Genomic DNA, 17887 nt, shown 5'->3' on the forward strand with positions numbered 1-17887 from the left:
TTAAAGCCTCTCAAATCTACTTGATTTTTATTATTTAAGAAATACTATCATGATAAGCTGGAAACTCATGCTCAGGTGCTGTGAATCACAATAAATCCCTACGGAACAGGGCACATATACATACCTTGTATACCTATATCTAAGTATGCACAAGTTACTTTTATGTGAATATTACATCACTGATATCCTTAGACTATTATGGATATAACAACAATGCAGATCACTTTAAAACCACTTTTACATCAGCAACCAAAAGTTTAGATCAAATACACTGAAAGAAATACAGAAAAGTGAGCATTGCTGAGATTATAGAGTTCACACATTACAAAGCAGTACAGTGTATAGTCTCTGTTTATACTAAACTTTCCTTACCTAGTAATGTGAACTTACAGAAAAGCTTTATACAGGGTCTAAAAGCCTGGAAAATAGTTTGAACAGTTTGAAGTACTGCCTTCAGCTTTCACAGATTTCGTGAAGAAGTACAGTCACCACACTGAAGAAGGTGCTCAATAGCCTCTGCAGGACTGACCAAAGCAATGAAATCTATGTCCTGTGTACATGATGAAACATTAAAACATAGCTGAAAGAAAGCTAATGTTATATTGAGAGGTTCCATGTCAATTGTACCTCCCGATTCATGCATTAGATTTTCTTTTTTCTTCATAATTTAAGCTGTGCTTTTGCCAAACATCAGTCTCAGTACTTTGCGCCCTACACTTTGACAAGAGGCAGTGGTGGAAAAGTGGTGGAAAGTGAAGCTTTAGAAATATTCCCTCTCCTTTTGCTGTTCTCCAAAAGCAAAACTTGGAGACTCTCTGAAGCCACTTGCCAACATTTACTATTAATCTACAGCCTATGTCTACATTTTTTTTTCCTGAATCATATTCAACCAATAGGTCACGTTAATGTCTGCTATCCAGCCATTAGTCATCTAAGAAACAATGCAACCTAACTGTATTCTGGTTTTTGTATTGCAAAATCTTGTCTGTCTTTTCTTTTTAAATTATTATTTTATTTTTCTGAAGGCAGAGTGGATTCAGACGAGTACCTGCCAAACTTGGAGAGACTTCAGACATAGGTTTCAGTTTTTACCAGTCTCTAGTGCTTTGTGGATCCAGATTCAGGCATTCTAACTTTGAACATACTGGTATTTTTTAGCCACTTAAGGGAGTCAAAAGTCATATTGGCATGGAGGAAAACACAGAAATGCAGCCTGTAAGTCCATAAAAGAATGTCATTGCATTACAGCTGTTTTGAAAGCTAAGTACTATAGTTGTCTGTCCCTGCACTTGAGCTTGCCCGGAGTGAGGTAAACATCCGTGTGCTCCAGGGATTACTCATTAAATAAAGCATTATGTTTCAGTACTGAGAAGTCTCTGCTATCCTTCCATTATCTTCTACTTTAAAGACAAATTTACTCTGCATAAAAGTAATTTTAATTATGTGGTTTGCTGTGTGTATATGTTGGATACTTTTCAGTTGCTCATGCAGACTGTAGACAAACACATACATATGTGTGTATACTACATTTTCCCTGCTATAATTAGGTATTTCTGGCACTTTGCAATAGCAAGATCAAAGCCAAATTGTAGCTACCTTTGGAAAATCTTAAAAGAAGCTTGTAATTGAAAAAGGAGGTGTGTAACTTTTCTGTTTTAAAACTTAATGAGGATTTTTTTTTTCCAGAAAGTGTAATGTTTTCCATCATCATTTTAGTGTTAGTTCTTGATAAAAAAAGTCATGGAACTTTTGAATCTGTGTGTTCTTTTGAAACAGCTCTGAAACTCACCAGGCAATCACAGAAGTGTCATTACATTACCATGATCCACTGCAGATACTAAATTGAAACTTGACTTTTGATAGATAGAATCCAAAGAACTAAATAATTTATAATTCTAAATAAGCAAATATAACTAATATGATCCTTTGGAATAGTTACACCTTATGATACTGATTTAAAAATTTGTTGTTGTAAAAGGGAAGGAATGTATTTCTATAGGGCTCACTGTAGTATTGCTATGAGATGTAACCCATCTGAACATTTGCCACTCCTCACAATTCCCTATGTGGGATATTGCTAAAGAAGTTCAATTCTGACAGGCCCTTAAATTAATGACTATGCATGTATGATGTATAGTTATGAGGTATATAAAGTACAGGGGTTTTTTAGTGTTTATATTTGTCTACTAATCCACTAGAATATGACAAACTCAAATAAGGAATCCTTTTCAGGAGCTGTGAGTTTCAAGTTCTGACCTATTGACTTCATGAGAGTATGAATTCTCTGGTGGGAGTAAGATATTCATCATGTCTTAACATAAAGTCCAGGAGCTGAGGAAACTCCTGCCTGGAATAAACAAGTAGCTCATCCAGTCTGCCATTCTGGCACCAAGAGCGGGTAAGACGAGATGTTTCAATGGAAGGCATAAATCTCCACAATTTTACAGTTCTATATTACAAGATGCTGCTTTTTACAGCACTTATACCTTGAAACATGAAGATTGATAGAGCTTATAACTCTATTTCCACAGTCAGTTTATAGTGTAAATCTTAAAGTACATTTCTTAAATTATTTATCCTAACAATTTTGAGAACAGAAGATATTTAAAGATATATTATCGACTTATACAAAAGTAAAACCTGCCCCCTACCCCCTTTATTTCATTTGTAATGGCAGTAAATGTTCTGGATGTGGGAAAACCTGACTATTTCAGTGCAGCAAAATTTAATTTTGCTGCAATGAGAGAGAGGTAGAGTGCCTTGCTAGGGAGAAAGGTGACAGAGCTGCCCAACTATTGGGTACTGGGATGCTTTTTACATCCTACTGCCTGGAGGTATTCACCAAGAACGATGAGTGGGAGCCCTTCTGCTACTGTTGTTGAGCCACTGTTAGCTGTGAAACCTGGAGGGCTCCTCTTTCACTGATCTAAGCTCTGTTTTTGCCCCACCCATGTATTTGCCCACCTTGGCAAAACCTTCTTTGGTTCAATGTTCAAAGCTGTTCCTGGATTCTGACCCAAGATTTAGTTCTGAAATGCTACGTCTCATCTTGTGCAGTGACCAGAGCAAGGTATTTTTCTTCGTCAGCAAACACTCGTTGGAGCTGGCCACTACTATCACTTTCTTAATTTCCTCTGACCAATTTTCTCTTAATTTCCCAGCCACTCTTTGAATCTATCATGCAAAGTAAAATAACGAGGTAGCACACATCATACCTCTAACGTTAAAACACTGGGATGATCATCACAACTAAATCAGAATCTTCTGATTTTTATTGTCCAGTGGGATCTACTTTATGACTAATATTATGAAGGTGGTGGAAATCAATATGTTGTCACATTGCATTGTCTGTATTGGAAGTGGTTCTTCACACTTAGGGTAGCAGACATACAAAATTGTTTGCCAGATGGTGTTGCAGATGCAAGAATTTTACACAGGCTCAAAGGGAGACTGGACAAGTACTTGAAAGCGATATCTACTTGGAGGTTACAAAATAGACAGGCCACAATTGGCTCAGGAAATCTCCTGAGCTCAAAATAGATGGAGAGAAAGGGGAGCACTAAGGGTGGGGAAATATCATATATAAATGTTCTATTCTTATTCTTCCTCACACTTACTGCTGAAAACAGACTACTAGACTGGATGAGCCTTCAGTCTTGCCATTACAAACATTTTTATATTTGTATTTAAGTAAGGAGTTGTGTGAGAGGGTTTCTCTGGAACAGGAAATGAATGTTGAAGGTGGAGAAAGCCCAGAACTGCTTAAATGTAGAAAATCAGTGGTGTGTTTTGTGATACGTATTGCTAACGAAAGCAAATTGAAAGGCAACTTTAATGTTGAAAGGGGCTCAAATGTGATTATGTTCTCAGTTACTGACTGCATAGGTCTTCACTCTTGCTTTTTTAGCTTTTCCATCTCACTAATATTATTGCGAGAAACAGATTTCCATTGTTTTCTTCGTGATTTCTCCTGGTAATTCTCCAAGCACATACAGAGGGCGTTTGCTAATCTAGCTGCACATCTCCTATGTCCTATGCGTTGCTTTCTAAACCTGTAGCCAAACTTAAGTACCCTAACTTGCACTACAGGACACGTACTATTGATAAACAAAAAAACAATCAGCTTTAGCAACTATGTCTCCTAAAGATGCTCCTCTTTTTCAGAAGGGAGATTGTTATGTGGAACAATTAAAAGGGGCATGGTCAATTCACAGTTCATGAGTCAATTCAGTGACACATCATATTGAAATGTATTATGCACATAAGGCATTTATTTTAATCTTGTTTTTTTTTATTTGTCTCATCCTTTGTTAGGATTGGCCTTGCATGCTGGATTCTTATCTTTTTATTGCTTTGTGCTTTTTAATGTTTATACAAGCTCTTCTGAAAAACAAGAATGTGGCTGAGGTGCCTCTGAAGGACTGGAGATGCCAAGGTTTGAGTGGGCTTTTTGAATTGACTCGCTCTGCATGTCCTGACTGAGCTGGGTTATGACTTGTAAATATCACTGGAAACAGCCTACTTTTTATCATCATTTGTCTGGCAGAATCATTGTTGTAAAAAAAGCAGTTTTTTTAAAAAGTTATTTTTATAGGTATCATTATTGCTGTTTTAAATATGATGAGTATCTATGATGATGGTGAAAATTATAGCTGTCCTTACTCCCCAAATTGATCTACTTAATATTAAGAAGAACAAAATTCTGCTGCAGTGTTTTTCTTTGCATATTTTAATGTTTTGGCAGATTCTATCAGCCACAGACTTCTATCAGCCGTCTGAAATAACTGCTTGCTGATCATTAGAGTGATTACAACCCATGAGCTTATAGATACTCTGGAACCTGTCAAGAAAAAATGCTGCAATAAGGTGTTTTTCCAGAAAATCAATCTGAAAGAGCAACTGCTTTTTGCCCTCTCCCATTTTGTTAATGGTTGAGATGATAGTGGTTTAGTAATAATGTTCTTGGTATTTATTACTTGGTAATTATTACTCTTTGCTCTTTTTAGGTGATGCTTTCAGTGGGCCTTTATTTTTCTTTTTTATTTTCTCCCCATTAATGGTGCTTCTGTCACAATACGTCTTAGTCAATCACAGATCTCCAGAATAACAGAACTTAAGTTTACATGTATGTGTCTATGTTTTTCCTGGGTTCCAGAGAAATGTGACTGTTCTGTGTATCCTAGAAAGGGAGTTGTGAGACCTCATTTTATATTGCATGTTGCACAGTAAGAATTAGCGCGCTGAGCTCTTTCCGTGCCTCAGGAGGAGCGCAAAGCAGCTGTAGTGGGACTAAGGGTCTAGACAGCTGATTTCATTGAGGGCGGAGGATCATCAGAACAACAGAGAAAATGTTTGATAGCTTGTCAATTCATGACCCTAAGGTCCAAGAGACTTCCATTCCCCCAGACAAATGCTGATCCCCATTAATACGAATGGTTGAACTTCATTTGACATCAGTCAGTCCTGTGTCTGAGTGCAAGTACGTTATTCCCTGTGCCACTAATGCAAGTCATATACCCCAGCCAAGCAGACATGGGAAGCAGAGTTTCCAGTAGTCGTTGTTGCTTTTGCAGTACTGTGTGGAGATGGTCAGTAGGCTTATTCCTCTGTAACTGTGTTCCATGCTTGAGTATCTTCAAAGCATTTGTTGCATTTTATAAAGTTCATCTTTACTTTTGTGCTTGTTTATTTAGAACTGATATACTGTGTCAGGTAGCCCATTTGGCTGGGTAGGAAGAAGCATCTCATGTTTAAGGTCATGGCGTTGATAACTATTAATTTATATACTCTGATTCTACTCCTTATTCACTTCAAGTTCTCCTGGGATGGCTACTGAGTACATTTAGCATCAGCTTCCTCAGCTGTGACACTGGAATAGTAGAAATACTTTTCCTTTGCAAAGACCCAATGATGTATGTACTGCTTGCTGTGTATTTTAAATTGAACACATGGAAGATATTTTGTAAGTTTTAAACCCAAAAATCTTACTAGTATTTTATTCCCCTCCAGGCACAGGAATTTGAGTTTTGTGTTGCAGATTAAAAAAATATATATATATAAAACCCCCAAGAATTAATTTGTGCAACAGGTTATTATGTAACTACTCATCACAGAGGTGGTTACTGTTTAGTTTGCTGAAGGACCCTAGGACCACAGTTCCTTTTGAACAGCCGATATCTAGTTTTTCTCATGATTTTTTCCTAGTAGTTCTGTTTTGCTGGTTCCTTGTGAATAAACTGCCCTTCACAGGGTCTGTCCATGTAGGGCTTTTGTATAACGCTTGCTCATTTAGTTAGTTGTTATATTTGTAAGCTCCAGCTGCAGCCATCACTCTCTAAATCTGTCATTGAAGGATTTTGTTTTAAATTCTGCCTGGCTTTGTTTTCAGATGTCTCTGAATTCCTCTCTGTGTTGAGTCACAGCTGTGAAAAGAGAAATCTACCTCTTTAATTCGAGGGGTCAATGGCATAAAAGCACTAAAGCCTGGTGGGGAATAGCTTAAAGAAGATAGTTAATCATGATGATCCCATGGGGTTTCATAAACTTACATAGGGTTCATCTGACATGAAGAGTCCTGGCTATCTTCAAGCCCTGGTTTCTTTGGGGGGTGCATGTTTTACCAGGGATTGGGATCCTCTATAGAACAAGCACCTGTGGTGGATGTTTGCCACCTGCTCAGCTGTGGCTATGGAAACACAACTTAATCCTTCTCCACCACATCCCTTCTCGAGCTAAGCCGGTGTGGAGGCCAAATCCTTTCTAGTTGTTTCTTTCCCCACAACCTTGAGAAGCATTTAATGCAGTAACTACAATGGCTTCCACTTGATCCAACTGGGAGATAATAGACTGGCAGGAAAGAATTGCTAATTTGGGCAGAAAAGAGAGGTCAGGCTGGAACATACAGCTGATATGTTGTTTTCTGGGTAAGCAGAACTCTGTGTGGCTTGGTTTGGGTGTCAGCTGTCCATCCAGCAGTATTTCTCACATAGCTTCCTCTTCTAGCTCCAATAGGGGAATCCTGAAAGAAATCCCCTTCTAGTCTCATCAGTGCAGACAAAAGCATTATTTCGAATACAGTGTCAATAATTTTGACACTTGGTTCTGTGTTTAGTTCTCACAGGATGGGCAAACCAGGATGGTGTGGGTGAACATTATGTAGCAGCCTTGAGATATTGGATTAAGTCCTGTATCTAATGCAGCGTCTGTACCTGTTCTGTGTGTACTTCCCTTGTCCTGAGCACACTTGGTATTCTTGGTACAGGCATTTATGATCGGCTTGTGAATCAGCTGTTGAATTACCACAGCTTTTGGTCAGTTTTATAAAAGAAAAACATTCCTGATTTCAGTCAGATTTCAGTAGTAAAGGACTTGATTTGTGAGCAGATCAGGTGGGTGTTGCCCTCATCGGATGAGTCCTTGGAAAGACAGGGGTGATCACTGGAGATTAGGAAAAGCCATTTGATGGCTGCCAGACCCTTAAGGTGGTCAGTGGAAAGGTGTTGGAGTTGCTGAAGAGCTTCAGTGTGTGATCCAGTTCAGCTATTCCTCTATTCATTAGATGTTAAAAAAACTAATAGAAAAATTTAGGTTGGAAGGGATATCAGGAAGTCATGTGGTCCCATCTGCAGCTCAAAGGAGAGATAACTTCAGCTTTGGATCAGATTGCTCAGAGCTATACCCAGTAGAGTTTCAGATGTCTGCAAATATGGAGAATCCAAGCTTCTCTGAGCCCCTGTTCCAGCATTGACCATCTTTGTAGGGCATGAAGCCTCAGGACTCCCTCAAGATCGAGACTGCCTCATTGTCTTAGGAGGCAAGTGTTTACTAGGGAAAAGGAAAGTAGAGGTGGTGTTTTACATCCTACCTTTTTTGTGTTAATCTTCTGGTTATGGCAACTCCCCAGCAACTAACTGGTTAATCATCTAAAAAGCTTTGCTATTTTTCAGTGAAGTATTGATTCATCTGTGCACTCTGTGTCCTCACTTTGTCCTCACGAGACAAAGGAAAGTTATTGTGGTTTTAAACCAAAGTGGAAATAGTTCTGCATTGAATGGAGGTGGTGATGCCTGAATTCTTGTTTTCTTTTTCAGTACGGCTATTTCAGATTCCAGGAACTGTCATGCTAGCACCCTTCACAAAGCAGCTTAAAAATAGACCAGCAAAACAACTCTCTTGCACCAAATACAAATTGATTTCTGCTGCAACACAAGCAGAAAGTTCTCTTATGGTCTGATAGCAGCATGTTTTAACCCTTGAAAATGGTAAAGTTGGTGCTCAGTGACCACAGGACCATTAAAGCTTTGATAACCTGCCATCTGGACTCACACTGGCCGCACTTTACTCCTGATGCAGCTCTGTGAAGTTCTTGTTTATGGAAAATGAAACTGTGACTGCTTGTAATTTTCTGCAGTTTGCACCAGGGCTTAAATCAAGAGTAAAACACTGGAAGAAGTGGTATGTGAGTCACAGATCTCACCACAGAAATCACAGCCAGCAGTCTGTAGTCCCTGGTGAGAAGGGTGGCTGGGTGACTAAGGCATTGCCTGGACATGGAGGGGATGTGGGTAGTGGTCCTAACTACCGGTGTGACCTTACACGAGTGATGTCATCTCCTATGGTAACATTAAAAACAAATCACTTAACTCATAATGACAAGGATAGAGGATAGACAATAGAGGCATTAAAGGTTTTAAAGTGCTCAGCGTAAGCTTACAAATGGGATGTGTTATAGTCGCGATTCCCTGTCACACATCCTCCAAATGCAAATGAAATACAGCATTTAAAAAAACTAGGAAGAAAGCAAATGCATTCAGCCTAACAACATAACTGGGTTAATGTGCCAACACAGATCACTGCACAGCAGTGTACATGTTCATATGTATATCTTCTTACATATTGCCTGCACAAAATGTTGATCCAAAATTAGTTGGACAATGGATAAATAAATCCCCCTTCTCCAACAGAGTTGAAGTCTATAGTCATGAATTATTAAATCAAAATTTGTTGGAAGTGTAAATTAAAATCAGGCATGTCTACCCCCATACTGTAGTATATCTAGTAAAGCCCTGCCAAATATGCCCTGCAGAATTCACTGACAGTGCATCAAATAATGAGCCCATACATCGATGAAAAGAATGCTATGAAAATATGCCAATGCATATAGCAAAAACATATTTGATCAGAGCCCAGCCACCATATGAAGTGCACGTTTTTTAACTAACCATCACTAAACTGTATTAGCCTGAATTCTTCTGAAAACTATCAGATCAGACTTCTACACAGCTGACAATGAACTAAGTAATACTGGCAGTGAATGAAACATCCTATTAGGATTAGTGCAATAGAAATAATTCCAAAAAATTGTTAATTATATTAAGATGACAAGTACAACATGCAGTTGCCTGTCTTTAATATTTGTAACATTCTAGTTTTCTCTGAGTCCCGTAGGCAGCTTTTAGATAACAGCTGGAAAATCTGTGAGTACCTACAAGCATTTTTAAAAAAAATCTGAATCTAGTTGGTAATACATTTCCATTTACATCTGATACATCTAGCTACAAATTTTAGCACAATAAAGTATTTCTTGAGAACTTAAATTACCATTATATATATATTTGTAAATATAAATCCTCGTTTCTTTTTTTTTTCTTTTAATTTTGGGGAAGGTTTGTTTTGGTTTTTTTCTGATTTTTTTTTTTTTGGTTGGTTGGTTGGTTTGTTTGTAGGATCTGCTGGGTTATGATTGTATGGACGGGTTGGGTAGCTGAAAGCAGAACCAAGCTATTTCTGTCTGTACACAGAGTTGGCTGGCTGGTAGTGTCTCTGATGCATGTATAGCTGTAATGTGTAATGTATTGTTGTATACGATGCAATGAATGGAGTCAAACAACAGTAGGAACTGCCTTAGCTCTGGATTGTTTGGATCAAGGACAGAAGATCTTGTTCCAAGAAGATTCTTGGTCCAAGAAGATGCAAGACCTAGTTAGATCTATAAATATATCCATGCAGACAGCTCACTGGCTATATGCTTTGAATATGTACTACCATTTACCTTGCTGCTGTATTGTGCCTAGAAGGAAGCCTGGACTTGATTCATGACAAATTTCAGCAGTGCCACACTATCTTCCTATCAAGCTGGGTTTTTCACAGCCATGAAAAACACATGGCAGAGCAAGTCTTGGTTCACCTAATCTGTAAATCTGTTCACAGTCGTCTGTAAAATACCCTATTGACACCAGTTACTGGTGGCCCCAGAAATACCAGCCAGTCCAGACCTCTGGTAATAGAACTGCTAGAGGACTCATACTCCACCCCTGAAGATAGTGGAAGGTCTCCTATGAAAGGAGGTACAGAGAACAGTTTTTCCATAGCAAAAAACTGGCAAGAATCCCTGGAGGTGAAAAAGAAACTGTAATCTTTCCTTTGAGTTGGCCATTGTAGGTATGTATGTGTTTTTTCCAGCAAAAGAATGGTAGTTGCAGGGTCAGTGGTTTAGCTGGCCTGACAGTGCTGCCTGGGGTTAATGCAGGCTTTAGCAGGACAAATACAATCTGTTAGTGTTTAAATGTTCAGGCAGGTCTCCTCAAAATGAGCATTTCTTTTCTCTGACAGCTGTCATGACACTTTTCTGGCTTTTCAGTATTTTCTCAAGAGCAGGCCAAGGCTGTTCCACAGGCAAAGCCTCCTGCAAGCATTCTCTCCCTGTCTACTTTATTCAGAGCTAAGCCAAGCCACCCCAAGTGCTGCAGGTGGTGACAGACATTTCAGAGGAAAATTCTCTGGCTCTCTTCAAAAACCTTCAGATGTCACGGTCCTTGGCACGAAGCAGTTTTCATCTAGTCTACCTTTTCATTAATGTCTTTAGGAATTTCCATCCTACTGCCTTTTTCTTTTCTTGGATACCAAAGTTACACAAGCTGCCTTAGAATCACTTTTCATAGCTTGAGAAGCTTTTTTGGTCTGCTGGGGAAACATGTTGTACTTAAAATAATGTAACACTGAGGTTTGGCTTAGGGTTCCTTTTGATTCTTATGTGTTGCTAAATCGTGCCGTACACTGCTTTCTGCTTTGGCTTGTGGGGTTTCTTTTTGCTTTTGGTTTTTTGCTTGTTTGTTTCATTTGGTTTGGTTCTTTTTAATGATCAGGCATGTAGGGTGTTCTCATGTCAGTCTAAATAAAGAGCCTATGGAAAGTTATGATTACAGATGTAGTATCTGAAGTCACAGTTACTTCCACCAAAAGAATGAAGGAAAAAAACCCACCATCTGAGATGCGTATGCATCTACCTTTAGAGTAAAAAAGCATATAGATATTTATATGTGGAAGATACCAGTTGCACATCTGACTGGTGGGACCTTTTATTCATCTCCCTATCTCTTCTTTGCAATATCATTATCAGATGACAAGTTGCTTTCCATCCCATCCTTTTTCTTGGACAATAGACATTGTGCTTGAGGAACAGCCTATAGAATGTAAAACTGCAGGTCTGATTTTTTTTTTTTTTTTTTTTTAGGAGACACAACATACAAAGAACCAGGGTTAGAGAGTAGCCCTTGTTTTATCTTCAGTCTTGGATTTATGCATGTCCAAAAGATACAATGCCACAGATAAAACTGCTCAGAATCACTCTTTCTAGTGATATATAACATGCCTGTGTGCCCGGCTATCTATTTGTCACTTTCTGAAAGGATTATTTCTATGTCTATGTGAAATCTTTGGGTGTAATCCTGACCCCACTGCCACTGACCTGAAAAATATCCTGCTATCTTTTGAGGATAAAGCGCTCATTTCCTATGTGTATAATTTTAGGTCCCTGATAGTAAATTTCATGGTCAGATAAGCTCTTCACAGCAGTGTGACACTGACCACTCCATAAAGGTTACCCATTCTTACCAGTGTTTATCTCAAAATGTACTGCCTGCCTTTTATAAATGCTTCCATCAGTAGACTAGCTTCAGAAAGAGGCAAACAACTATAAAAAATAAACCAAATAAGTGAGTGAGTTCATTCTTCATCTCTCATGTTTCACTTTCTTAGTCACCATTTTTATTTAAGCTTGAGTTTATTTTTATGAACAAAAAATCCAGTGTAATCCTCAAACATATTTTCTATCCATTGGAGAGCTTTATTTATTATCAGATGGTCCTCTGTAATAAAAACAGGGTGTTTTTTTGCTGACCCTTTGTTCCCTCTGTTGCATCCTCCTTGCCACTCAGTCCCTTCATTTTTCTTTGCTCTATTTGGTTCTTCTCAAGTGGGAGCAGAGCAGAGGTTTTTCTCGTTTTCTAAATACCGGGTTGAATGGATAGAGTATTAATGCTGCGAGTAGCTCAGTAAAGGTAAAACCTGTAAAGCTTTGTAAAACTCATTGTATGCTAGGTTATACTTCATATGAGTCTTTACTATTCACCTGGGTATTTATCAATAGCAAAGCCTGCTTTAGGGCAAAACCTTATCTTAAACCAGATATACTAAACCCAATGATTTAAGCAAAGCAAAGCAAAACAAAACAAAACAAAAAATCACCTTCTGTAGGCTCACACAATTTTTCTGATTGTGGCATTGTCTTTTTATTCAGTAATTCCTGCTGTCGTTGGGAAGTGATGTAATACTGATCTGGGTTTTTTGTAAAAAGAAGTATTTTTCTGAATCCTGGAAGCGAACATTTGCTGCACTATAAACAGCACAAAAGCTGATTAATAAATGGCAGAATAGTGGTGAATAATAGTGTTTACCAGTTCTTGGATGGAGTTAGCTTTAAACTAAGATTTCACAATGAAGAGAAAAGCCTCTTCTGCCAAATTATGTATCAACAGACTGTCTATCTAAGGGGTACAAGAACATAGTTTCATTGTACCCTGGATGAATGTCATCTTTGTTATTTAAGAAGTAAATTAAGAATGTTAAGTAAGTCTGGAGATGTAAATTTATTTTTAGTCTATTTTATTTTATAAGCTATTAATCTGACTCACGTCTGCTTTTAGTTTTCCCCCTTACTAACACAGAATATTCAACATCCAGTTCAAGGTTATTGTACAGCTTTGAACCACACACTAGATAACCATAGTAATTTTTCTTTTTGAATATGTATGATAAATTATAGGTTAGACATCTACAGGTAAATGCATATCTGTATATTTGTAGTTAAAGTAACGTGCCTCAAATTTGTATGCATATATATATATATAAAGTAAATACATGTATCATATGAGTAAAGAGATAATGTACCTTTCAATAAATTCTAATTGTAGGTGTAGTTCTTTTTATTTCTTTTTTGCAGCTAATTAGTTTTAAATCTTTTAAAGCAATATGTTTGTCTAACAGGCCACTCATGCTATGTGGTTGATGTTGCAAGGCGCATCTTTTGGTCTCTTCTCTAGATTTTCAGTACTTGCAATTTGTAACATTGTTATTTTATTCAGTACAACTGAGCCATACCGTTTGGGTAGTCACTTTTCCTGTATTTGCTGCAGGCTGTTTCCATTGTCGTCTTTATCGGAGTACAAAATTCCAAATTTTAAAATGGTTTCAGAAAACTAGTGCTGGAGACAGGCTTGAAATTATCCTCCAATTCTGTGTAGGTTTTTGTTATGGGATTAAACAGAGAGTTACATGAACTACTGTTAAAAATGTGTGCGCTTTAAGATGGGTCACAGTCCTTCCAGCTCCTGGACTTCATGACGCCAGGAGAAGTGGGAAACCTACACAGTATTTGTGAATGTGAGATTTTGCATTTAGATAGGTTTGAGCTGAGTGATCTGAAAAGACTCCCATAAGCACAGAGCTCCCTACTGTCTGTGTCTGAGAAGGCTGAAGAGCCCTGTTTATTGCAACAAAAGGCCTGGAATAAATTATGTTTAGTAAATTGGCTCCAGGTTTTCTTGTTTCAGACAGTAGCTTCGTAGCAATCTGTTTTATAGGCTCCACTAAATCGGACTGGTTGAGGGAGGTGACAACTCATTTCAAGGACGTGGCATCGCGCATGTGCCAGTTACTTCCAGCTGCCTCTCTGGCAAGATGGCAGGACACCAGCAGATTGACATCTTGTCTTTTGGCAGTTTTAAGCTACAGCCTGCTACAAATTTAGGAGCCCCAAGGGGAGGTCCTAGGAGGATGGAGCCAGGCTCCTCAGCCTGTCTTCAGCATCGCGCCCCCCCACCCCCATATGGGGCAAAGAAAAGCTCCTTTATTCCACTGGAATTACCCCTATTTCAGCGAGGTGGATGCATAGCTTCCTTCTCCAGTTGGTCTCGGAGGTGATAATTAACACAGTGCAGATATTTCCTTGCTGAAGCCAAGGTGGGAAGGCTGCTTTAGTCTTGGCATTTTTCTTTTCAAACTCTTTTTCCTCATTTATTTTGGGTCTGCTCGTAATGAGGGAGTTGCAGAGTGTGTTGGTGCTTAGCAGAAGTATTGAAAAACTAACGGAAACAACACTTTTTCCTCTTCTCACAACATTCTTCTTACTTTTGAGGGGAGAAAAGGACAGGGGAATTACATTTTCTTTTAGGTTTTATATTTTATTTCTGTTCCTGGGTCCAGTTACTTCTGAGCAGCGTGACTATGGCTCTTTTCAGCACAGGACACTGATTGACATTGCATATGTTACAAAAAGGAAGGATATTTCCTGAAGATTAATGGCCAGTTAGTTGGTCTGAAGTTCATTAACCTGAGTTAGTCATTAGACTGCTGGAAGGACTCTTTGCGGAAGCTGGAATTATGTTAGAAGATCATCATAAAATAAAAATATATTTGACAATCTGGCTAGATTGCAATGAAACTAGGGCAAGACAGGGTTGGCTTGAGCTCACAGAGAAACTGCCTCCAATGTAAACTAACTGCCTTGTGTCAGAAATTAAAGCACACGGTTTTTCACAGACATTATTCAAGCAGAAGAGGAAAGAAGTTTTGGGGAGGGGGGGGGATGGTGGCGCGGGGACAAAGGAAAGTTCCTATTACCAAAAGAATCTCATCTGAAAACATCAGGTTGTGAGATGTGGCCAAAGGTCCAAGTTTGTTTCTGGTCCTCTCAAACAAGCAAATGACATGTGTTCAGACATCATTTTTTTCCTATAAGTGGCAGATTTAGTCCTGATTCTTCACTGTACTTTGCCTGGAGAAAAAGAGCCCCAAATCTTCTGGTGAGATCCCTATTGGCTAAGGTCCAGACCCTCAAGCCATGTCTTCACAGCTATTTGCAGTTAGATGGCTCTTAATCGCTTCTTTTTGAAGTGTGGTTTGTCTTCATCATCCCACTGAAGATGAACTGGTGTCTCTTGTCTTAATATAGTCCTCCCCCTCCTCCCTCCCTCCAAAATTAAACTTCTTTAAGGTGATATAACCCTATGATAGCCTAGTCAACAACAGTGCCTCATAGTCTGACCACAAATACATGTACTGGCATGGAAGAAGTAAGGGCCTTTTCTAGGATCCTATATACTAATAAAGAGAAGGGAAAGGAGAACCAAAGGCATTTTATGTTTGTTTTCTTTTCTTTCCATGCCATCTCACGAATACGTAGTGGCACTTGGGCAGAAGTCATGCAGTCAGACACTGAATGTGTGGGTTGAGGAAGGGACTGAGAAGAAAGAAGCTCAATGTTCTGCAGTAGGAACGATGCTTTGGGCATTTTGCAAATCGTTTGCCTCCCTCTCTTTCCCCATCATGCGCTTCGCGCAGGATCCCTTGTCTTTTGCTATTGACGGAATGTCTGGAAGCTTGGAAAGCCCCAGCTTCCTCTGAGAGAGGTTTCCTCTGGCAGAAAGAACTGAGGGGGTCCTCTTTCCAGTCTCTTCATGCCGGGAAGGATGTACTGCCAGCATCATGAGGTGCTAAATTGATTCTGGACACCTCTGTAGCTGACAGAGGTGCTTTGGCACTGGCGCTGCAGGCAGCTTGAGTGCCAGACTGGTGGCGAGGCTGATGGGCTGCGAGCTGTGCTGCATCTCTCAGGGGCTTACCTGGAGCCTTTCCCATGATGTCCATGCAAGCACTGGCCGATACGGACACTAGGATTACTCTTTTAATTGGGCAGTTTTGGTACCTTTCAGAAAAGAATTTTCATGGCAAGTCATGAGCCATTAATCTCTCCACTAAACATAACATTTCCTTACTCCTTGATTTACAGCTTTACTCAAAGACCGACATTGGTCATTTCACCAACTATCTCCCTTGACCTCTGGTGTCATGCACTTGTAGGGGGAAGGATCTGGTCTCACAAATATTTTCATACTCTTCTCTGTGATTTATTAACCATCAAAATTTTGCCTTCAGAACTCAGGATTCCATTTCAAATAATTTCCTATGCAAAAGTGGAGTTATTGGGCAAAAGGTATCCCTTAGAACTGGGTACAACCAGGACACCAGGACTGCTGTTGCTGCTTTCTGTTCAGCTACTGTGGTGCCTGTGTGACTTTGAGGAATTAAGTTCACTGCAGTTTTATGATTCTGTTTTTGCATGGGGAAAATAAGGACAGTGATAATTACTTTCATTTGTAAAACACTTTTAGATTTATGGAATATGAATGACTGTTACTAAGTGAAAAGTGTTGCAAAGCTGGCTTAGTTGCACACTGTGCTAACACAGTCCCATATCAGCCTATTGACCTCAGCATGAACTGCTCATTAAAGTTTATAGGACATTTTGGTGGGTGAACTGAGGCAGTTATTCTGCTGGAAATATACTGAAAGCACATTTAAATCCATCAGCTGCATTGACTTTTTTTCTCTATTAAAACTAAACACAACTGCTTGCTCTATCCAATTTTCGGAGTTTATTTATGAAAGTTTATGATGGGTATGTACTCAATGTTAACTCAGCTTGTATGCCCATGGTATCTGAGATATTATAGTTTATTCTAGTCATAGTGTAAACATACAATAGCTCTTGTACTGAGATAAAGAGAGAGCTATACAATATTGAGAAGTCTAATGGAGCAGTATGAACCGACAAGTTGCATCGTAATTTTTGAATGGCAAATGTGTTTTTTATGGATACTGCATTAATTTAATTTTGCTTAAACTTTGGCTGTGCTGTACATTTGTGCTTGAAAACCTGACGTATTTTTGCAACCTCAGAGTGTGTAAGTTTAGTAGTAAAGAAACAGATTTACAACATTTTGATTTTTACTAGAGGAAAACATATTGTAACAAGTGTCTTAAATGAACTACTCTTTAAAGACAGGCTTGGCTTGCTTTCAGATTTATTGTTTATATAATAATGCAAAAAAAATCTACTGATGTCTTGCTTTTCTTCCAGATTAAATTTGGATTGTTTGAAAAGTGGGGAGATACTTCACCGTAGTGCAAAAGAAGATACAGAAAGAAGAGACCAGAATGAGAGCTTCCCAAGTACCACATGCCTGCAGCCTGCTATCTTTAGCGATGCTGTTCCTTCCGGTCACTGGAATGTCAAAACAAAATATCCCAAGACTTAAGCTTTCCTATAAAGGTAAACTTCTCTGTAGTTTTTCTGATTCTGTGACTTTTGTTTTGATGTGATATTGCCAGCAGTTCATTTGTATTAGTAACTAGGAAAGCGAAATGCTGTCCCTACAGTTCCCAGAAACACGTGATAGAAACCTTGAAGATAAATGAACTCTGCCTAGGGACAGTATTAAATTATCTTTTTTTGGGTGGAGTGGAACATGCTTCTGAAATATAACTGGGTTTTTAAACTATTGTTTCAGTTTGCTCCAAGAGGATATTAATATACTGTACATAAATTAAGGGGGAGTCATTGCCTAAACATAGGTTTCTAGTGCTACTTGAAACACCGTGAAGCCTGTTGGAGACATTTCCATGTGGCTGGTGAGGATGATGTGGGATGTTGAGGACACCCACACCTTTCTAGAGCATCAAGGAAAGTCGAGAGACTTGCCCCGAGTGC

The 17887-nt window shown here is 38.9% G+C and overlaps 1 protein-coding gene across 6 annotated transcripts in view; it reads left to right on the forward strand.

Moving 5' to 3' along the window:
• SEMA3D (semaphorin 3D) overlaps positions 1–17887 on the forward strand; it is a 144180-nt gene that overhangs the window by 27703 nt on the left and 98590 nt on the right. For 5 of the 6 annotated variants that reach the window (XM_005240156.4, XM_055807609.1, XM_027790549.2 and 2 more), the window contains one exon: positions 17258–17449. In XM_005240156.4, the coding sequence (XP_005240213.1) occupies positions 17335–17449 (115 nt within the window). In that variant the 5' untranslated portion in view covers positions 17258–17334. Of the gene's footprint in view, positions 1–2297; positions 2399–17257; positions 17450–17887 lie in introns of those variants that run through there. The other variant, XM_013301337.3, reaches the window with a different exon arrangement.

This window comes from Falco peregrinus, chromosome 6 (genome assembly GCF_023634155.1).
Source record: "Falco peregrinus isolate bFalPer1 chromosome 6, bFalPer1.pri, whole genome shotgun sequence".
Taxonomy (NCBI): Eukaryota; Metazoa; Chordata; class Aves; order Falconiformes; family Falconidae; genus Falco; species Falco peregrinus.